Raw genomic sequence first — 21,440 nt, 5'->3', positions numbered from 1 at the left:
CACACAAGTCTACAAAAGACGGAGTGATGCGTGATAAGAATGAAGGATTTCATTAGCTGCTTTAGCCTTATAAATTCTACTTAAGTCAAGAGCCGTGTTACCATCCTCATTCTTCAATGTAAACTCAGTCTTAAGTAGAAGCTCTACACAGTCTGGCTTGTTTGAGAAAGCTGCAAACATCAGTGCAGACCAGCCTTGAACGGTTTGCATTCCTACCTCTTCGTGGATCAGGGCTTTGACACACTTTACGTGACCCATTTTAGAAGCTAGCATGAGTGCAGTTATGCCAGACTCCGTTGTCATCTTATTTTCATAGGACGCAAGAAGTAGCACAGATTCAATAGAATTATTGATAGCTGCATACATAAGGGCTGTAAATCCAATGGGACTGGTCTTCCGTGCATCTCCTTCATCGATTCCCATTCGGACTGCATCTAGATCGTTAAGAGAAGCGGCCAGCATCAAATTGGTAAAGCCCTGTGTCGTCAGAGAAAGTCCTCGGTCAAGGCAAGAGCTGTGCAAAAATCTCACGCACTCAGTATACCCTCCTGATGCTGCTGCTGCAAGTGCAGTCAATCTATTATGATTAGCCATACCGAGCTCGCTGCTTCCAGTGACTATCTTCTTAACTATGTTGATGTACCCCTCCTGTGCAGCGAGCATCAACGCAGTGCTTCCATCATTGGATGTCATGTTGCACTCTAACGGAAGGAGGATGTCAACGCATGAGGCTCTATTGTTACAGGAGGCATACATGAGAGCAGTCATGCCATTAGCATCTCGTTCCCGAGATAGATGGATGACTATATTATCTAGTGTAGCTTTGTCGTATTTCAGTAACTCCTTCACGCAATCAGCATGCCCTTGAAGGGCTGCGTGCATAAGCGCTGTCATGCCTTGAGAGTCAACTTTGACAAGTTGCTTACGCAAGATGAGATTCGAGGTGGCAAGCTTTATCACATCCAAATTACCAACACTTGCAGCCAAGGATAAGGGAGTCGTGTCACCATAATCAGAAAGATAGGCCTCGTGTAGCAGCAGCTGAATACATCGCTGAACTTGCATCCTAGTCATAAAATCGGAGCTGTCATACTTTGAGTTAATTGCATACATAAGAGCTGTAAAGCCATTTTCATCCTGCGCCTCCCTTTCTATGGTACAGAGTAGCTCCACACAGGAATCATTGTGTGCATACGCTGAAATCATAAGGGCAGTCCGTCCTGTCACCAGTTGCATGCTACCCTCATGAGCTGCGAGGATAGCAACAACCTCACAGTGGCCTTCACGTGCCGCATACATCATGGCAGTCCAGCCAGCGCCATCAATACAGCTAGAGTTAGTCTGCAGCGTGGCTTCGTGATTAGCAAGGAGGCGCACCATGTCCACATCTCCCAATTGTGCTGCTATCATCAGGGTAGTCATCCCATTGACGTCTTGCATCCCTGCCTCAAAGGGCATCAACACTTCTGCAATCGGATGATTTCTAAGAATAACTGCCAACATGAGAGCAGTTGTCCCATTAATGTCTTGCTTTTTTGCCTCTGCTTTTGCTAGTAGCCTCACACAAGGAAGAGACCCTCCTTTGACGGCTACCATCAGGGCTGTCTCTTTTCTTCTTGTTAAAAGCCCATAAGAGTGCTCAACAAGCTCATGAACCAAGTCCGCATCACCATTCGCAGCAGCGACCATCAGCGGCGACCATCCAGTTAGATTTTGGATGGTTGCCTCGCATACCAATGCAGCTGTGGCATCACGGTTTCTGTGCCGAACAGCATACATTAACGCTGTGTTTCCGTGTACGTCAGTTAGCCCCAACTGAAAAAGATAGTTCGATATCTCCGCTACGTCATTACTTATCGCACACTTCATCAATTTTGTGATAGAAGTCCCGAGTCGCCGGGAAACACAAATCCCCAGAGAGTGTTCCAGAGCATACGAATAGATAATGCTTAGTATTTGAAAGCTGCCGCTTCTGATGGCTAAGTCCAAGCAGCTTCCATCTGGCTGGTGCACGAACGGCAGTTCAAACGAAAGTAGCTCCTTGACAGCTTGAGCATTGTTGCTCTTTATGGCATAGGAAAGATGACTGGTGTTAGAAAGCTCGTGGCTTTGTGAATACACCGGAGTGCTGATTGTCGCTAAGCGCTTGTCACCAGACTTCAATGCATAAAGCAACGGAGTTTCTCCTGCATGCAGCTTTAGTTCATAGCGAGAAAGAATGTCTGCACAGTCTGCATGGGAGTTAATGAGCGCCAGCTCTAGCGCGCGGTCCCCGTTCAATGCTTTCATGCCTGCCTCCTTTGGTGCTAGAAGCTTGACATAGTTCACATTTCCATTTCTAGCTGCATACATCAACGCTGTGCTACCGTCCACATTAATAAGTTTTGCTTCCTTGACAAGGTAATCTGCTACTTCATTGTTCCAATACTGGGTCGCCATCATCAATGCCGTTTCCCCCTTGAGATTTTGCTTCTTGAGCTCTTTACCTGCTGCTTTCTTCATGAGAATGGATACAATCTCACTGTTATTGTCTATAGCAGCGTACATCAGCGCAGTAAACCCCTGATCGTCTTGCATCCCAGCCTCGTCCTTGGCCAGTGAGAGAATAGCGTCTTTGTACCTATTCTTGACAGCATACATAAGGGCCGTGAGCCCTTGCTGATCTTTCATACGAGATTCTTTAATCAGTGACTTGATGCACTTTGTGTGGCCATTCCCCGCAGCAAACATCAGAGCTGTCCGGCCTCCTGACCCTGTTTTACCAAGATATCCTATATTCTGCTTCACTGCATCGTAGTTTCCAATTTCTGCTGCCTTTATCAGCGGGTTATCAGTCTGCTCAGAGTTCAGCTGCTGCCTTTGTTGAAACTTGTTACTACTGGGGATGCACCCTCGGGGAGTGGTTAGAATAAGCTGGTTTGTGCAGCTCGTTGATTCGCTCATGTGACAGCAGAAGCTTCCCCGTAAGGATTCGGGTAAAGATAGACGGGGCGCCATATGGATTTGTATTCGCTCCTTGAGTATAGATAGAGCTGGTCGCTTCACAGGGTCTGGCTGTAAGCAGCTACAGATGAATGAGCACAACGAGTAAGAGTATAAGCATGACCCTAGCTTGGAGTTTTTGCGAAGATCAGTTGCCAGGTGCACACAATCGTCCCTATGATTCAGTGGCCGACCAAGGCAGAGACACAACAGGAGAGCTCCCATGGCCCAAACATCAGCCTTAAACTGCTTGGACGGCGAGAGACCTGCTAGTTCTATCATATGCTGCACCCTTTGTATTTCTTCAGATCCCTCCTTAGAATATGAAGATGGCGGAGGAGCATCACCTTGACGGGCCGAGGATGCATGTGAGGGTGATAGTCGGTGAATTAAGCAAGGTGTGACAGATGACTTAAAAACTCCCAGGCCCTGCTCTATTGTAAAATCATTTCTATCATTGCGAGGGGTTGAGAGATTATCACAATTGGCGAAGGAGCTAGTATCAATAGAGTTAATATTTAAAGCAAGGGGGTTCTTCGTACATGTGCTTCGATTTGATGTTCCATTGGTGCCAAACTGCGCATCAGCTTCAGCCGATATGGCACACTCCTTGTCCAGATAGGTAGCGTCCGATATCTTCTCAGAGGTTGATAAGTACATGCTTGAAATTTCTGGAGCCAAAAATGGATCGACAACCTTTGATAGAAGCGTTCTAAAACGAAAAGAAGCGAAATAGTTATCTAAGATAGGTTCGTTTTGAGTGGTCAAATGCACAAAAGAGGGCGACAAGCCAGACCAAGCTAGCAAGTGATGCTTGTGTAAATAGACGAGAAGCTCCACCAGATTTGTGGCAATATCCCAAATAGCATCTTCTAAAAAGGCATGATTGCGAGCTAAAAGTGTTAATATTGTTGGACTGCTAGGATACACGACCTTTACATACAAGACCTGTGACGATTGTTCTTTGACCCACCCTTGATATTTTGCTAGGCCAGGATTAGTGAGGGATGAGCAATAATCGAGAGAGGCCTCCTTACTAGCCTGTCTCCGGATCCAGCTATCCGTAAATTCAATAGAGATCAATTTTAAACAAGTGCCAGTAGATCTGTCTCTAACAAGATAGAAGCTTGCACCAAACTGAGTTTTCGCCACGCTCTCTACGTCATAGAAGTCTGAGATTGACTGGATCAATCCAGCACATTCCATCTTTAGCCTTAATGGAAAAGCCTGTCGTTCTAAAATCTATTTCAAGTGTATGCGGCAGCCAAAAGAACTAAAAAAAATGTCAAATTTAATTGCATAGGGCGCCAATCATTGTTGGAGGCTGCTAGTTAACAAGTTCTTAGATCGGATCAATTGGCTTTTTAAATTTTAATTCAATATTGCTAAGTATATGGCTTTAATTTTTTGAATTTACAGTAACTACATTCACAAAGGCCTAATACCTTATGATGTTTATTACTCGCTTTGCCACTTGTCTTAAGTGCATTTATGAGGGAGACTAGACCTGGAAGCCTACTTACCAGACAATGCAAGCTTCAGGTGCCATCAGTTAAGTTTGTGGCTTTACAGTACAACTTCTACGGCTCTAAAATTTAATTAGATGCTCCCCAACATTGACGCGCTCGCTTACGTGAACAAGGCCCAGGAATACAAGCCCGGGATGGCCTACATGATCGAAGTGTTTACAACCTGGTGCCCGCCCTGCCGTGGTATGATTCCGCACCTGGCAGAACTGCCGACAAAGTATCCCAATGTATACCTCGTTGCAGTCACAGAGGAAGAGCAGGACAAGGTCGAGGCCTTTGCCCAAAAGATTCCACCCATGAAAAAGTACAATGTTGCTTGTGACGCCAAAGGAGAGGTTAAGGCGCTCCGTGAGGCAGAGGCACCGAACATGGGCACCCCCGGTGCGTTCCTCTTTGACAAGGACGGGAAGCTGATCTGGCACGGAGTTCCGTCATCCCCGGAGTGTGATGAATGGCTCGGAAAGCTCAATAGTGCTTAATTCCTCATTTTTCCAAGGGTAAACTACCTTTCGCCTCTTCGTTATTGTATCCTGGTGCAGTACATCTTCAGTTTTTTGTCCTCAAACTGTTTCTCGTTTTGACTTTCGGCTGCACTAGCGAAACCAGGCTGCATTAAATGCAGACAGACAAATATGTCATCAGTTCAAATGTGAAGGGGTCAGGTAGCTATGGATGCGTGCTTGAAGGCCATCTGAAAAGCGATCCGGCTGTGAAGCTTGCATTTAAGTTTCTCCGTGTAACTGACGGTCATGGACTTTTGCCTCATACCCAGACCAGAGATATCATGGCACTGGTTTCCCTGGAGAAGATTATGGCTGAAAGACCCGATTTGGGAGGTGGAGACATATTCGTGGACTTCCCGATTATTCCACTTCTCGATATTATAAATGGAAGCGACGTGCAGCTATTAGATCCGCACCCACCTATAGACTATGTTCCCTACTCTTTGATTTTAGTCTTTCCTTTCTGTCCATGCGACCTGCATTCATTTTTACACTCAGGCAATCTCATCAATTATTCATGGGATCGGTTTTTGCATTTGTGCTTTCTCCTAGTCCGTAGCGTGGCTATTTTACATTCTGTTGGCTGGTCCCATCGCGACATCAAGCCCAGCAACGCCCTAGTCTCCGGTGACGGGCAGCTCCTCCTTTGTGACTTCGGGATGGCACGCTGTGAAATTCCTTTCTTCGGTCGGTTTGGTCACAAAGGCTGCTACAATCACTCTACAAAGCGCTACCTTCGGAACAAGATGACAGACGTGGGGTCAATCAATTGTAAAGTGCCAACTATCCCACAATTGGAATTGCTGAACGGCAACACCGCCATATGTGGAACGGTTTGGTGGCGAGCTCCTGAACAGTGCTTCGGGCTGAACAAGCACTACTCTGGATTTGTGGGAGACTCATGGAGCCTGGGATGCAGTATCTGTGACTTGATATTCGATGTACCCCTGTTCAAGACAATCCACCGTGATGATCTCAAGGCTACTGGAGAGGTTCTAGCACTGATTAACTATCTCAATCCTCTTGTTAATTGCACAAAGTATCACGCTGGATTCCTTGACACCAGCAAGCACCAGATGCGGGCAGAACTATTCAATGTCTATAAGCAGACCATCAGAGCACTGAACTCAGATGAGCTCATAGAGAAACTGTTTGCGTTGAGAAGTAAAAATGACAAGCTAAAGTGTGTCGATGACGAAGATACTACGTCGTCTCCGAATAAGCACCTGCAGGATCGGGATCCGTCCATACGTGCAAGAAGCCTTTCGCTGACTGTTGCTTATGAAAAGCATAAGAGTGAGCGAATAAAAGCTGTTCGCCAGACCTTGGGGCCGCTGGTTGCGGAGAGAACGCCAGAGGGGATCAACTCTATCTCTGAGAGCATACGGCTAGCGCGATTGGTCATGAGAAATATGCTCTTATTGAGCGGGAAGTATTGGAGGAGGAAGATTTACTACACCACATCCAGCTACAGTATCCGTGAGCTTCTGTTTTTCAGCCTTTTGATTCGGTTTTCTAGTACCACTGGATTGGAAACCCTTCGGACATCATCCTTACAGCTAGGGCACTACAAGGACCTTCTTATTCTGCTGGAGCTCAACGAGGATGTCGTTGTAGAGATGCGAACACTAGCAGCCCTTCTGGAAAAGATGCTAAATATAGATCCAGATGGGAGGACTCTCCCAACAATAGTGATGAACAGCCCCATTTTCAAGGCGCTGCTGGGGAGCACTGGAATTGACATCCATGATTTAAAGGATAATAAGCGCTCGGTTCAACTGGAGAAATATAAATTTCTTCAGAATCTGCGCTGCCTGGTATCATTCGATATGTCCACTTTATTAACAATAAGTATAATCACTGTCATTGAGAAAGTGTCGGTCCCAATACTTCAGAACTTCATTTGGGACTATTGCTCGGTGGAGTAAGCACGCCAGTATGAGAGCTACAGTTAGCTCCAGTACACGTTGTATCGTCTTTAAAAGTGGTATTGACAACACGCTCCTTGAGCTTCTACCAAGGACATTAAAGATTGCATCAAAGTTAAATCTATTAAAAATCTATAAAACTGCTCTGCTACGGTTTGATAAATGCTTTACTTGACATTCCTCTCTAAGCTCGTGGGACGTAAGGTATACGTGGAGCTCAAGTCTGGGATGCAGATGCACGGAGTACTTCTAGCTTCTGACAACTTTGCCAACCTGTCTCTGGATAACCCCGTCATCTATGGCTCTGACATCTCCTTTACACACGTTTCTGGCGGCCGAAGAGTATTCATCCGAGGGTCTGCAATTCAATTTCTTTATCTGAATGATGTGGAGGGTGATGAGTCGTTGTCCCTCCGTGCACTGGCCGATGACTCGCGCATTAACTGGGCCAAAGAACACCACAGCCAAGAGAACCTGGCTACCTAGCAATCGCAGCAATTTCTTGTACAGTGTATGTACTATCGAAGTCTAGGAGCCCCCAATAACCAAAATTGTAAATTAAAACGATGAAGCAGGCCTTACTAGTTTTGCAACTGGAGCAAGATGCTGAGCGGAGAGCAGAGGCAGAAAGACAAGTTGTGAGGGCCGAACCAGAAGACCTTTGCACCTACATATTTGACCCTAATGAGAGTGTAGGTACCCGCTTAATAGCATGCTCTGTACTTGCCTTACAACCACAGCTTTCCATCGATGCCATTAAGTACATTATAACCCAGCTGTGTCTTCTCGAGCGGACTCATTTGGTAGCTCCCCTTGTTTCCAAACTTGCTCAAATTGTGGCTATGAATTTGGTTAAGGCGTCCGGCCAACTTCAGATGGATCTTCAAGAGCTGGTGTCTGGAATGAGCACCTGCTTCGACGTATATGCGCCAATCCTGGAGGAGCTCCTTTTAAACTCTCTTACGTTACAGTGTAAGACCAACATAAAGCCCATTGCTGCGCTATCAGCAAACATATTTGCCGCCGTTTCTAAGTTTCCTATTCACCAAATGAACACGAATCAGAAGCTTCAACTAGTCACACTTCTTAAGGCTGCCACGGGGGCCTTACCCAATGATCCAGCTCTTTTCAGTTTCATATTTACTGCTCCTGACTTTTCTTCTGCTTTCATGGACATGTTCCTACAGCAGGAAATTACCTGCGATGTTGCTGATTTGGTAGTTACTTTGTTAACCATAAAATTGCCGAAGAATAACCCGTCTGCTCTTCCGTATCTAGGTCCTCCTCTCCTCTACTTGATTACTAATGGTCCTAGGTTCTATTCCTGCTTTAATTACAATCAGTTGAAGGCCGTCACCATGTGTTTCACCACTATCTACACCGCTCACAGCAACACCCTCCGTCCCAATAAAGATTTCATAGTTTCTGCACTCAACAACATCTTCTGCGTCTTTGCCCAGCATCCCTCCCACTTTATTTTCGATCTACTACTACCCTCTTTGATTAACATCTTTAACGACCTTTCCCTTCGGGTATATGAGATACCTACATCTCTAACTATGTACCTAATCGAGCGTGTCTGCTTCTACGTCAATAGGCATAATCTTCGAAGCCTGCTATCTGTGACCGAAGGAGATACTCTAACAGAGTCTGAAGAGTACCTGGCACAGGATTCAATAGATTCTAACACCTCGTTCTGGCTCACGTGGTTTGCTGCCTTCAAGGGAAATTGCATGTCCTTAGTCGGTAAGCTGGCAATTTTCTACCCCCACATCACCCTCACTACGCTGACTCAGCATCTCGGCCAGTTTCTGACATCTTTGGCCAGTTTTGAGAACAATATGACCATGGAACAAGCACAACAATTTACACGTCACACTGAACAATACAATGCGATGGACTCCGTCATAGCGATAGTCGATGCATCGGTGTACTCTGTGCTTAGGCACTTGCTATTCACTAATACATACAAAGATGTGTTGAAACCAGGTGACGTCCTTGGTGTTGCTCACGTTCTTCTTTCCTATCGACCTATCCACCCTATTATCTATTATAGACTAATGGCTATATTGGAAAACTTTTATAGAGACTTTATGCACAGTATATCTAGCGCCACTGGAGATGTGGTAGTAAAGCCTTTCAAGGGTAAGAGAAAGCAAGCCCAAGGACAGAACCCTCCATCGGCAGAATCGGTAAAGGACTCTTCAGAGAATGAATCCGGTACATCAGTTAAAGGACTATTGGCAGAGTACATAGCACCCCTTCTGCAACCTATCTTTCAGCTGTATGTGCAGATGATTGCTTTTAAGTCTCAAGTTCTCGGGGAAACAGATATATCTGGAGAAGAGCTTTATTCTAGGCTGAGCCAGGACACGTTGGCAATCAGACGTCTGGCGGCAGACCGGGCCAAGATTCTAGCAGGCAATAGATATCTCCTTAAGGAGTACATCATCTCATCACCTGACGTGTTTGCTGCCTTTGTAGGCCATGTTACGCTTCTTCAACAGCAGAATCAGGTAACTGCATATGAGCATGTGCTTCTGAATCAGATAGTTGCGTGTACAATGCTTGCACATAACGATAGTGAAGGGTTCCAGCGTATAGTCACTGACGCACTTCAGCAATCACGCAGTGTCCTCTTCAGTCAAGAGATTACAGCGATTCTCTTCTCTCCTGAAGCCTTTATTAGTTACTTTGGGCTAGACAATGTTTCCGTCTCGAACCCTGTTTCTCTAACGACACCCACGCCGCTACCAAGCTTATTACTCCGCAGGAAGATTATGTTCGCGATACAGCAAGCCAAGGAAGTGCTTAATCGCGTTCATGACGCATCTGGAACAACCTCGAGTCAAAGCGATCTTATAGACAGGTTGAAGGACATCACACGTATGCTATTGGTAATTGCATCCAAAGGCTTTTTATCCGCAACACCTAAATACTTTGAGCAGCAGCTTTCCAACCAACGCGTTCTCCTAGGGGGGACCATTTCTGGTGGGGTGGCAAAGGTTGATCTTGAGAATCATGATGCGACAGCAACAGACATTGAGCACGCCCACAGCTGGCTCGAGCGCTGCTTAATCAGTAGCTTGCAGTGCATTTCCCTGAACCAGAATGACTTCCTTCAATATCTGCTCCAGCTGGACTACGACACTATCCCTATCTACATTCTGCGGCTTATCTTGCTCGTTGTCCCCCGACTTTGTGATGTTCAAGTCATCCTCATTCTCTCAAAGATAGTAAGCGTGCAATACTATGACGTGCATTCTATTTACACTGCGCTTACCAAGGATGAACACAAAGCGTTGAGTGCTCTCCTTCCTAAGACTCGCGAGACGTGTGTTCTTTCTCGCACCGCGGAAAGCATGTTGTGGGAGGACCTTCGAGAAAAGAAAGAAGTTCTTGCTAGAAACATTTTAAACCTATGCAATAGAGCAGTGATGGACATATGTGTAAAGCTTTTTCTTCAAGATGGAGACATCAATGAACGGATCCAAGCCGTGCTATCAACGAATCAGCAGTTTGTGGACTACTCATTGGGTCTTCTCTTTAGTTTGCTAGTATCCTTTAGCAATGATGCAAAATACGCAGCACAAATAGCAATTCTCATATGCAAAATCTTTGACTACATATCGTCATGGCCACCAACTGGATTGGGACAGCCAAACCAGTGCTCATCGTCTGGAGAAAGCGTACGTTCTGATGGTGTGGCCAACTCGGGTCTAGACGGTCCTGCAACACCACCTATCACCCCTATCTTAGCCTGCACTAATAAGGCACCTGATGAGCTGCTACACAAGATCGCCACTTTCTCTTTTGCATTTATCTTACAGTATAGTCAGTATGACTCATACCTTTCTTGCTTTTGCGTACTGGCTGGGAGATCCATCCAATTAGCTGAAGATCAGCTGCCAATAGGCATATTCTACTCTGGAAACGAACATATAGTACCCGAGCTCACTGCAGAGCTAAAGAGTATACCTTTTAACAGCACCAAGCAAATTAGGCAGGCTGTCCTTAATAGCCTCAAGCACTCGAAGCGGATACAACTCAACACACAAGTACCCACTAACATCACCATAGCTGCTTTGATGACCCAGCGCGCTGAAATAAACGATAGCATGGAGGTCAATATTGGAGACTACACAATAGGCGAGATGCTAGGCGACACGCTCAGTACAGAGTAGGTGTCTTTAAGAGATAGAAGTATATGTCGGGCTGGGTATAAAAGATTAGCTAATTGACGCTAGTATCCCGGCCCCGAACCTTAGTTGACCACACTCAGAAGCTATAGTAGTAGAGGCATCTGTGTTTAGTTGGTGCGCAAGCGCAAGATCAATGGACAGCCTGTCTGGGCAGAATCTAGCCATGAGCAGTCTAGTGAAAATAGGGAGGCCAATGCGTGGCACAAACGCATATTGCCAGCATATGATCCCCAAATGGAGAGACATCAGCCTATAGTACGAGGAGAACGACTCGCATAGTGTATAGAGATCGTTGATAGTGATATCTACAGATACACTGTAAGATCCTGGCAAGAACCAGACCGACCCCCGCTCAAGTGAATTTGATAGGGAAATGAAGACCGTACCGAAGCTGTCATGGGAAAGAATACCAAGAGGGATGTTATTATTCTTATGACGAATGCGGACTACCCGTATGTCCTGCACCTGATTCAGTAAAAAGCGTCCTGCGATTTTTTCCTCAGTTCCAAAGTGCCAGCATGTGTCCAATCCATTCCTTTGCCGGTAAAAAGAAACAAGGTCCGGCGGAAGGTCTATATCGTTTCTCTTGGTCCAATTCTCAAAATCTGTTTGGGTCGCTGGGCCTCGTGCCTGGTACTCGATCTTGCTCACCTGCGGAAGTGCCTTCAGTCGAAAAATAACGTCCTCATATGTAACGGACATAAACCCCAAATTTTACTGGCAAACTCTCTAGATTGCGAAAAGCTATCTCTTCTTATATGTACAAGGAGTAAGACACTTTTCGTACTTCGTGATATCTGCACGTTTCTTCTCACTCGGGTGGCCCTCTTCGAGATCTTCAAGGCGCCTGAAGCTAATCAGCGTGAAGTGAGTAAATGGGATCACCTTTATCTTGCGAAAACTGCAAGCAGAGAACAGTTCTATCAAGTGCTTTGTATTTGTAATACGACTATTGACCTCAGCAAGCCACAACTCACCGCCGGGCCTCACCACTCTGAACGCTTCTTTGATAAAGGAGACATAATCGGAGCCCATAAGACTGAGGCAATATATTGCTAGGTCAAGTCTATGTGGCTCCAACGGCAGTGCACGAATGTTCGCCACGGTAACGAATGAGTTGAGTGCTACAAGATCGAAGCTATGGACAGCAACACCAGGAGAGTACTTAGGAACTATAGCCTGAGCTAGAGCAGCTTTACCACAACCCATGTCACCTATCGTCTTAATATCGTCCCGAGTGAGGCCAGTAAACGAGGGAAAAATTTGGTGCTTGTTAGCTTTAGAAGGCTTGGCGGAATGTCGTACGTCAAGGTCTTGAAGATTCTGAACAAGCTCTGCATCTAATAAGCCGATTCCTGCTGAGTTCGCGGATGGAGTCCCTACTGTAGCTGCAGACCCATCTCCACCCTCCGCATCCCCAGCTAGAACGCGCTCTAGTAAATCGATAAAGAGTGCAATGGGATTTACTTCCCACTTGCTCACTTGTTCTTGATATCCCTTATGATAATCCACGAACTCAGCTGGGTTCATGCGGAGTCGCTCCTGTGTTTGCAAGGAGGACTCTGTGTAGAACGCTTCATTAAGCACCCGGAAGCGCGAACCCGCAAGGCGCTTGGTCACACTGCCGTGTTTCATGGAAATTGAGCGGGGCCGAGACATCACTCTCTGTGCTAAACCTTGAGGACCAGTTGAATTTTAATTAAAGGAACAGCAGAAGTGTTCAACCAAGGGGAATAAAAGCTAAAGAAGCTCATAAAGCACGAGGAAAAAACAAGAGTGCCCACTGAGTAAGCTACAACAATAGGTAGACTGTCGAATGCCTTACGGCACACTCTATGGGTGAGATACCGTATGGCCACACACAGCCTCGTCTTCATTCATAAAGAAAGTACGTCTATGCGTTGAAGTGTCACTCTTAGAGTTTGATTAGTAAATGACGCTTTAACGCTCTTAGGATCAATAGGGTGAGGTAGAGTAAGGTGCAGACGATGATGCTTGGCATATAGGGTCAGCGTTGTCTCGGTCACATCGAGGTCTACATCCTTCCCATCCTCTCCTGGAAGAGCAAAGCGAACAACCAGGTATTGGCTATCTGCATTTGACGGCGTTTGGCCACTAAATCCTCCATACACCTCTGCTGCCTCTACTCGTTGCTTGTATGCAAAAGAATACTCTGGCGCTTTGAAGCCCTTCCCAAATGTGTCCTCGATCATGGGAGCGGCGGGTGTTGAGGTTGGGGCTGTGCCTACCACCTGCTTCGAAGAGCCCTGGACAGCCCTCATCTCACTAGAATCAGCAACCCGAGTGCCATGTGCTCCACTTTTCTCTGCCAATTCCATGGACTCATTTAGCATCGCAGCCAAATCATTGAGTTGAAAGCCGTCCATCCTGGATTTTTGATTCAGCTCTTTCCCGATGCCAAGTGTCCAATATTCAATAGCAACCAGGGCATCTGCAAGGACACCGAAATTGTTATGAGTCTGCCACAACCATAGCTTTAGTTAGGTCGTCTAGTGCCTGCTCCAGGGAGACAGCCTTAGAAGCCAGGAGCCGGCTCTTTCTAATAATAGATCCAACGGTGATACAGAGTCCGCGGTCATAGCCGTTTCTTATGCATTCCTTTATTGCACTCACATCTGCGAATGTTAGATTGTAAAGCCTTTCAATCTCCGTCCACATCTTTTCTTCCATGATAGTTTCTTTAGGAAGATGTCCTATGAGTATCTTGTGGTCAGCTCTACCAGGCCTAATTAAAGCCCGGTCAATACAGTCTGGACGGCTCGTTATAGCGAGGACAGTAACCTGGCCGAAGCTTCCCGTCGAGAGCCCATCCAATTCCACCAGCAAGGTAGCTAACACTCTAGACGCCACGGAGTCACCAGAGGTATCCCCTGAATCACGATTTCCAGCCAAAGAGTCATAGTTGTCCAAAATGAGAACCGACGGCATGTTGCTCCGGGCCTCTTGAAATGCTTTTCTAATGTTCTTCTCCGTATGCCCAACGTATAGCGAAAACACCTGTGCACAATTGAGTTCAAAAAAGTTTATACGGCCTGAAAGTTGCCTAATCAATCTACGAATTAAAAATGTCTTACCTGAGCCTGCACACCCCATGCACAAGATATTACCGGAAGATCTGCTCCTCATCAGTTTCCAGAATAAGTCCTTGTACAATACAGGCATTAGTATGATGTCAGTTAATTTGCTCAAGACATCCTCATGTACAGAGACTACCTCAAAGGGCTCGAAGGGGCTGGGATCAGGAACCCTACAAGACGATAGTTCACCTGACAATTCTAGAGTGTTTCGTCCTCTAAACTCCTGTACGTGCTGCTGCACGGCTTTAACTAGGTGCACCTGATCACCAGCACCACACATAGTGAGCAGCTCTTTGATGTCGCCTAGTGGCATACTTGCCGTAGCCTTCGTCAACGATTCTACTACTGAGCTATCTAAGGTGTTGCCACGGTCTGCAAAGACCTTCTGCAAGAACTGGCTTCGCATTTCAAATGTTGGATTTGTGAGGGTGACTGCCTCTTCAAAGCGTCCAGGCCTCCTTAGTGCTGCATCTACAGTGGCCAGATCGGTGACTATTCCAATATACTTGCACCGGCCTTGTGCACCGACAGAACGTTTTGTCCCCCCGTCTAATAGCATCAAAAGAGTACTAGTTAGTTGACGTTGCTCTGGGGATGCCAAGTCAGACCGCTGGACAAATACTGAGTCGAATTCCCTAAAGATGAGAAAGTCGTAGGCATCGGCTCTAACTATTATATTAATTAACGATGAAGATAGATTGGCTCGTCCTTGTGTCGCCTCCCACTTTTTGGAGAGCAACGAAAAGTCCACTTGCTCATGACATGACACAGCTAAGATACGGAGAAAGTCGTTATAGCTAGAAAAGAAATCGCGGATACATCCTTCCGTGACTTGAGACAGGATGCGATTAGAGGTCGTAGAGCTATCAGGTGATAGAATGCTATCGCTGGTATACTCCTTCCACAGATTCTTCCCTTCAAGAAGATCATTGGCGGACACTATGAGGCTGTTAAACTTTTCCAATCTGTGTAAACAGGTTTTAAGTAGTGTCATTTTTCCACTTCCTCTGGGGCCAGAGATAAGAAAATGAGAAACAGAGGGGGACGATAGGCAATAGCTAAGCCTGTCTCTAATAGCTGTACACCCTATCCACGAACATTGAGATTCTGATACGGGAGGAAGTCTAACATTTGTTGTGTGATTACCATCTAGTTCAGTCTGAGTACTTTCTTCCGTGTGAGTTACTCTTATCCTCATTTTAACCATGACGAGGCAGATACCCATCCAAGTGTTGTGAAGATACGGAGCTCCATGCATCACCGTTTTAATGATACTGATGGCTTCTTTCTTTATTGCTGTGTGGCGAAATGCCGATGGAAGACAGATTGTTATGGAGTCTAACTCCGACTTAAAGATAAGACCAGAGGAAAGTTTTTCCACATTAATTTCAGAGGTCTGCCCATTGGACTCATGAAGGTTGTCTACTACGGGGTCCTCTAACAGAGTAATGCATCCGCCTATTGTAACCTTCGGCCTATCCCGTCTATAGGTTATGCACATGTAGCACGTACCATCAAGCAAGATACGAACAATATTACCATGCTGAAGCCCATAGCCATCGAGGACATCCTGTGGTGCCTCAAAATACCAAGAATAAGGATGGAGCTCTGCATGGCGTTCCCAACTGCACAAGTGCATTTATTTACTAGCCCGCCTCAAACAGCCAAAGCGCCAGGTCAACGTGACACGTTTGCCTGCAGAGTGTGCTGGATAGTTAAAATGTAAAGTTGCCATACTCGTCTTCAATGTTTGCCAAGAGATCGGGGTCAATCACAATGTCAATGTCTCTCGGGCCCTTTGGTGCATTGTCCGCGCTCTTCAGCTTCATCTCTTTAGTCCTCTGCTCCAGCGCCTTCTCGCGCTTGGACTCTCGCTCGAAAAGGTTCTGAATAAACTGTTTTTCTAAGACCATATTTGTCGAGGTGTGCAGTCCAGAGGACATCTGTAGCAAGTTAACTGCACCATCATTAGCCCCCAGAAGCAGGAACTCACCTGTAGGATCAATCTCCAAGGAGCAAAGGCTCGCGTTGCCGACGTTACAAGATAAAGTAGGGGTGTCGACCTTGTAGAAGAGATCATAGATATCTAAATAACCATCTGAGCGGGCAGTTGCGAAGACTCCCGGGCGTGTGTTGCTGAAGCAACATGCATTTACCGAACCAGGCGAGTACGCCGTCGTAAGGATGGGGGTCCTTATATCATCTGCCCATATCTTGCACGACCAGTCTGCACAGCTGATAAAGAACTTGCCAAAGAATGGAGATCGGTTGATACAGTGGACGGGCCCATTGTGGCCAATCAGAACCTGAGTTACACGTTCCGAAGGCTTGTTCTTTCTATTACAGTGAATTATGTGCCCGGCTTCAGACCCCACAAGGAATTTGGAAAGGCCGGCAACAGGGTCTATGTTTAAGCACGTCCCGCCTATCAAGAATTCTGCTTCTCCTGCGCTTCTGCCCGTAGAGTTTTTCGTGTCTGGTCTGGACTTGGACTTCTCACCCGAAAACCCATCGTCACTTGTAATGAATAGCTCCACAGGCTCCTGCGTATACTTGCTGAAGTTACGGGCATCCCACCAGAGCACCCTTCCGTCCGTTGATATGGACGCAAACTCTGTGCTAGACTTGCTCTTGACAACATATAGATCATAGACAGAGTCCTTGTGGCTAATTTCCACCGGTGATGTATCGACGATGTGGTGCGACTTCCTACAATCATAAAAGCCCACCTGGCCGTTGTATAACCCAGCGAAGAGGATGTTTGCGTCTTTGGTAGAGTACCGGAGAGACGTGATAGCTGCATTACTGCTACTATTTGGTGCTATGAGCTCGAAGTCAGGCGCGTTGCTATTATTAACATCGTAGATGTACGACGATGAGTTCTGCAAGTTGAATGAACCAATTATGTTGGGCTCTCCTCCTGTGATAGTCAGACCTGTTTCTGTCGGGTCCCGGTAAAGCTCGGTGTCGGCTAGGGAGCTCGTTTTTGCTAGCGCCCGGTTGAGATTGATGTCGTACTGGTAAGTCATGTTGCAAAATGCGGTGACGAATTTCTTAGGGAGCTTAGATGTCTCAGGAGCCCAAAGTACTCGGCGAGCAGTGCGCTTAATGCTGGCTGGATCCCTGAATATGGAAATGACTTTCACTGTGGGTGGCTGCGCGTGCAAAAGAAGAGAGCTCTCCGCAGTATCACTGAAGTATCTTTCTGTCAAGTCCATAGCATTGTTCAAAAGGGTTGCATCCTCGAGCTTATCCACACACGCTTTAATCGAGACTGCATAGCCAGGGTCACGTTCCACCTTTTTGCGGTAGCGCGTGGTGTGCTCTGCATCTGTTGGGTCTATCTCCCTGGGCCAGCCGCCTTGCTTGTGTTGAACTCCGCGTGTGTCAACTGTTATCCTGTGGGTATTGACGGTGTGCTCAGAAAAATCTTCACCAGATTGGACGGCCTTTTCAGCGTACTGCTCCTCAGTCCACAGATCCTTGGTGTCGTCTGCGTTTGGGGTATAATCCAGGAGAACTTCAGCATCGACGCGCTTGTAGGAAACGTAGCGCCCGAAATCCTTGCGGAGCTTGGTGTACACGTAGGTGATCTCCATCCTTTTTGAAGTTGGTTTTCAGCCGACTTGCAAGAGGATATGTCGCAAGGAGTTGAATTATTAACTAAACGAAGCAGTGAAAATTAGCAATGAAAAGTGAATGGTGACCTAGCCAGTTTCCACAAATAATTTTAATTTGAATTTTCATTTAACCAGATCAATTCCCTCGATGACCTTCCCCGCGCAGCGCAAGATCAGGAAGCCCTTCGAGAAGCTATCTGAGCTTGAGAAGCAGGTGGCCGGTACTCTCTTGAAATTGGAGGACGATCCAGATTTGAGGGAGATGGGCCTGGGGACCCTGTATATTAGCTCTGTCAAAGAGATAGCAGTCGACGGAGACAAGAAGGCTGCGGTGGTCTATGTCCCCTATCCTATGCTGCAGAGCTTCCAGAAAAACTCGGAGGCTCTCATCCTTAAGTTAGAGAAGAACCACTCGGGACACCGCTTCATTATAGTGGCTAACAGAACGATAATGAAGAATGCGTACGTATTCACCGGTAAGAAGAGCATAAGGCGTCCGAGGTCGCGTACCATGACATCTGTTTACAACTGCATCCTGGACGACATCTGCTACCCGATCCATGTCATTGGAAAGCGCACCCTTTACCCTGCGGGCTCTAACCCGAGGCTCCAGGTTGTGCTCCCGAAGGCTGTATACAACGAGGTTAGCGAGCGTACCAAAACATATTCAGCGGTCTACAAGGCTCTAACGGAGAGGGATACTGAGTTCATATTCATGTAAACGCTCTGCGCCGGTTGCTTACTCAGCACCTCTGTGTCAAATTTTCCTGCGGAGTATGTGATCGTATATGACTACGTGCATGTATTCGTGGGTGTCGATGACGTGGCGTACGGTTTTGTCGTCATTGACGGCCGTAGGATTGACATTTATTACCTTTCTATCTCTTTTACACTTGAACAAGAAGCCCTCTTCGTTGTCGGCGATAATCTCAAATGTGTTACTTGCCAGTGAGGACACAAACTGCGTATCCCAATTGTAAAAACTGAGGTCTGTAGATCGAGGGAGAAGCTTCTTTGCTCGCGTGAAGTATGCTACAAAGTTGTCTGTCTTCAATCGATGAGCGTAATCTATGTATCCCGAAATTTCTTGCCCCGAGTGATTTCTGTCTCGAATGAAAATGATACAAGCAAGTCGCCCATCTCTAACTTGTTCCTCCCTTTGAGCAAGTGCAAAGAGAAATGGATATTCGCTAAGATTGAGGCCCGTTGATGCGAGCTGACTATTCATGAAAGACGTCCCCTTGAGCTTTGTGGTTGAAATTTCCTTTTTCGCCGCCTCAAACTCGTCTCGCTTGAGTATCTCATTACGAAGCGAGGAAGTCTCGACTATGGCCCGCGCGATTTCCTGGCTCTCCAAAAAGAACAATGCATCACTCTTAATATGAGAGTCCAAGTACTCTTCGTAGGTCTTGAACTTCTGCACAACATCCATCAGGTTTGCATTCATAGGCTGAGACATGTCGTTCTCCTGCAGAACTAGAGTTATTCTTTAGTAAATCTTCGGTAAATTTTTGCTTGCAGTCTTTCTTCGACGCTCCTTCAGTGTTCTGTCGTTCTAGGGACCTGAATTTCGATAATACATGAATGTGTATGAGCGCTTAGCTGCTGCAACAACTCCTAAGCTGTCAGCTCAGCCTTCTGTAAGAACTGCGCCAGCTGAGAAACGAAGACCTAACACAACAGCGTGCCGGAACCATCCAGCCCAATCATCAACAGCACCAACTTCTCGGCCCGCTGCTCAAACACCCTTATCTAAAGGAGGGCCTAAAGTGCGGACATTAGGTAAATCACAGTCACAGTCCAGCCTACGGAAAACCAAGCCCAATGAGAGTGACCTGCGCCCAACCACAGCTCCCTCGGAAACACCTGCCTCTTCGGGTGCTGCTCTTTGTGACGACACTCAAATTGACCGAGATGAGGCGGCTATCACTACCCTGGCTCAAACTATCAAAGAGGCCAATTATATCCTTATAGGGACTGGGGCAGGGTTTTCAGCAGACTCTGGCCTAGCGGTATACAAGGATATTGCAAGGGTACCTGCCTATGACCTTATGGGGGTTGACTATGCTACCCTCTGTGACCCCATCTGGCTTCAGAGAAACCCAGAGGTGTTCTACGGTTTTTGGGGATATTGCTTTAACTCCTACAGAGACACTACACCTCACGAGGGGTACACAATTATTAAGAACATGATAGCAGCATATCCTAACAAGCACATTTACATCTATTCGAGTAACGTAGATTCTCATTTTGAAAAAATCGGGGTGTCAAGGCAGCACTTTTATGAGTTTCACGGAACATGCATGGACTGGCAATGCTCCCGGTCGTGTAGAATAGATTCAATCTATCGGCTTCCGTTCTATTATAGATTTAATATTAACAAGCAAACAATGCGCTGTTCTACTGGCAGCACTGTACATGCTATCAGGAGCGGACCCGGGTATTCATCTACTACGTCTACCACATCAGTCGCTATTCCCAGGCCACCTCCTATTCTATCGAGATTTACAAAGCCTGGTAAGAATACATCAGTGTTTTCTCAACTGTATTTCTCATACTATGGAGATAACGCGGTGCAAGATTCGTCTAGCTGCTCTCAAGTAGTTCCTCTATCACCTGTGCAGGAAGCCTCTGTAGTCAGGCCAGTGGCTCCTCTGAACACTACCAATCCACCAGTGCAAGTGGATACTAAAAGGGGGTCTCCCATGGTTAGAAGAGAGGTGTATGACAGAGTGTATTCCCAATGTAGTCGTAATTCACAGACAAGGGGCGCTCTACACGATGCACTAGCTAAGCAGGGAATAGACTACTTAGCAATAAGGCACGAGGCCAAAAGGGTGTGCAGCCTATCATCACTTTCTACTTCTACTACAACAAGCACTCCCGTACTGAACCAAGAGGGTGCACACTCAGCAAAGAGTGCCCCCAAAGTATGCGATGCAGTAGAACGCCCAGCTCAGTCTCTGAGTGTGACTGACGATACCACTAAAGAGATACGCGTAGAGGAAGAGTCATTGCCAATGAGCAAGGATACTTTGTCACCCCCTAGTGCATCTTCAATGAATAAGGGCGAACGTGGATGTGTTGCAGTGCATGACCCAATCCATATCGAATCTAATTACAAGAAGATATATGAGTCAGTAAGACCGATTGCATCACAAAATAACGATGGACATCCAATCTGTCCGCACTGTAAGTACTATCTTCGCCCCAGAGTACTTATGTTTGATGATGCAATGTTCATGGAACTCACTGACGAAGAAGAAAAGTACAACTCGTTCAAAAGACAATTGTTTAGAAATAAAAATAGAAAGGTCTGTCTACTTGAAATAGGTTGCGGAGTTCGCATACCAACTATTCGCCACGAGTTCAACAGTATTCTCAGACGATGCGCTAAGAGCGACATTCCGTGTAGTCTATTCAGAATCAACCCTGAAAGAAAGCGTGCGCGGACCACTTCTCGTATAGGCTCACCTCAGTTCTATCATATAGCTCAAGGTGGAAAAGACGCCATGATTCGCCTTGCAAACATTCTAAATATCCCATATTAATCTATCATATTACAAGTTGCACCGATA

The 21,440-nt window shown here is 46.4% G+C and overlaps 13 protein-coding genes across 13 annotated transcripts; 6 read left to right on the top strand and 7 right to left on the bottom strand.

Annotated features, from left to right (window-relative positions):
• Positions 1–9: 9 nt before the first annotated feature.
• Positions 10–4,188, bottom strand: GL50803_009354 (Kinase, NEK; the record flags this gene model as incomplete). Its single annotated transcript, XM_001704960.1, has 1 exon — positions 10–4,188. One exon carries the CDS (start codon positions 4,186–4,188, stop codon positions 10–12), a length of 4,179 nt encoding a protein of 1,392 aa, XP_001705012.1.
• A 397-nt stretch (positions 4,189–4,585) lies between these two features.
• On the top strand, positions 4,586–4,990 carry GL50803_009355 (Thioredoxin-like protein; the record flags this gene model as incomplete). Its single annotated transcript, XM_001704961.1, has 1 exon — positions 4,586–4,990. One exon carries the CDS (start codon positions 4,586–4,588, stop codon positions 4,988–4,990), a length of 405 nt encoding a protein of 134 aa, XP_001705013.1.
• Positions 4,991–5,127: 137 nt separating this feature from the next.
• On the top strand, positions 5,128–6,942 carry GL50803_0021116 (Kinase, CMGC CMGC-GL1; the record flags this gene model as incomplete). Its single annotated transcript, XM_001704962.1, has 1 exon — positions 5,128–6,942. The coding sequence occupies one exon, from the start codon at positions 5,128–5,130 to the stop codon at positions 6,940–6,942; it is 1,815 nt and encodes a 604-aa protein (XP_001705014.1).
• A 162-nt stretch (positions 6,943–7,104) lies between these two features.
• Positions 7,105–7,428, top strand: GL50803_0018713 (putative U6 snRNA-associated Sm-like protein LSm2; the record flags this gene model as incomplete). Its single annotated transcript, XM_001704963.1, has 1 exon — positions 7,105–7,428. One exon carries the CDS (start codon positions 7,105–7,107, stop codon positions 7,426–7,428), a length of 324 nt encoding a protein of 107 aa, XP_001705015.1.
• Positions 7,429–7,508: 80 nt separating this feature from the next.
• GL50803_006933 (uncharacterized protein) lies at positions 7,509–11,126 on the top strand (the record flags this gene model as incomplete). The annotated part of the gene is made up of 1 exon (XM_038046322.1): positions 7,509–11,126. One exon carries the CDS (start codon positions 7,509–7,511, stop codon positions 11,124–11,126), a length of 3,618 nt encoding a protein of 1,205 aa, XP_037902359.1.
• A 45-nt stretch (positions 11,127–11,171) lies between these two features.
• On the bottom strand, positions 11,172–11,846 carry GL50803_0014326 (uncharacterized protein; the record flags this gene model as incomplete). The annotated part of the gene is made up of 1 exon (XM_038045759.1): positions 11,172–11,846. The coding sequence occupies one exon, from the start codon at positions 11,844–11,846 to the stop codon at positions 11,172–11,174; it is 675 nt and encodes a 224-aa protein (XP_037902358.1).
• A 42-nt stretch (positions 11,847–11,888) lies between these two features.
• Positions 11,889–12,803, bottom strand: GL50803_0014327 (Ribosomal RNA-processing protein 8; the record flags this gene model as incomplete). The annotated part of the gene is made up of 1 exon (XM_001704964.1): positions 11,889–12,803. The coding sequence occupies one exon, from the start codon at positions 12,801–12,803 to the stop codon at positions 11,889–11,891; it is 915 nt and encodes a 304-aa protein (XP_001705016.1).
• Positions 12,804–13,021: 218 nt separating this feature from the next.
• GL50803_0014328 (pre-RNA processing PIH1/Nop17 family protein) lies at positions 13,022–13,531 on the bottom strand (the record flags this gene model as incomplete). The annotated part of the gene is made up of 1 exon (XM_001704965.1): positions 13,022–13,531. The coding sequence occupies one exon, from the start codon at positions 13,529–13,531 to the stop codon at positions 13,022–13,024; it is 510 nt and encodes a 169-aa protein (XP_001705017.1).
• Positions 13,532–13,616: 85 nt separating this feature from the next.
• On the bottom strand, positions 13,617–15,881 carry GL50803_0016065 (AAA-type ATPase; the record flags this gene model as incomplete). The annotated part of the gene is made up of 1 exon (XM_001704966.1): positions 13,617–15,881. The coding sequence occupies one exon, from the start codon at positions 15,879–15,881 to the stop codon at positions 13,617–13,619; it is 2,265 nt and encodes a 754-aa protein (XP_001705018.1).
• A 76-nt stretch (positions 15,882–15,957) lies between these two features.
• Positions 15,958–17,841, bottom strand: GL50803_006939 (Dynein intermediate chain; the record flags this gene model as incomplete). The annotated part of the gene is made up of 1 exon (XM_001704967.1): positions 15,958–17,841. One exon carries the CDS (start codon positions 17,839–17,841, stop codon positions 15,958–15,960), a length of 1,884 nt encoding a protein of 627 aa, XP_001705019.1.
• A 169-nt stretch (positions 17,842–18,010) lies between these two features.
• On the top strand, positions 18,011–18,583 carry GL50803_0014329 (Ribosomal protein S7e; the record flags this gene model as incomplete). Its single annotated transcript, XM_001704968.1, has 1 exon — positions 18,011–18,583. The coding sequence occupies one exon, from the start codon at positions 18,011–18,013 to the stop codon at positions 18,581–18,583; it is 573 nt and encodes a 190-aa protein (XP_001705020.1).
• Positions 18,584–18,619: 36 nt separating this feature from the next.
• Positions 18,620–19,321, bottom strand: GL50803_0021110 (uncharacterized protein; the record flags this gene model as incomplete). Its single annotated transcript, XM_001704969.1, has 1 exon — positions 18,620–19,321. One exon carries the CDS (start codon positions 19,319–19,321, stop codon positions 18,620–18,622), a length of 702 nt encoding a protein of 233 aa, XP_001705021.1.
• Positions 19,322–19,442: 121 nt separating this feature from the next.
• Positions 19,443–21,413, top strand: GL50803_006942 (Sir2 family protein; the record flags this gene model as incomplete). Its single annotated transcript, XM_001704970.1, has 1 exon — positions 19,443–21,413. The coding sequence occupies one exon, from the start codon at positions 19,443–19,445 to the stop codon at positions 21,411–21,413; it is 1,971 nt and encodes a 656-aa protein (XP_001705022.1).
• Between the last annotated feature and the right edge of the window lie 27 nt (positions 21,414–21,440).

This window comes from Giardia intestinalis, chromosome 5 (genome assembly GCF_000002435.2).
Source record: "Giardia intestinalis strain WB C6 chromosome 5, whole genome shotgun sequence".
NCBI classification, from domain to species: domain Eukaryota; phylum Fornicata; order Diplomonadida; family Hexamitidae; genus Giardia; species Giardia duodenalis.
This window is presented reverse-complemented; position numbering and strand designations above follow the sequence as displayed.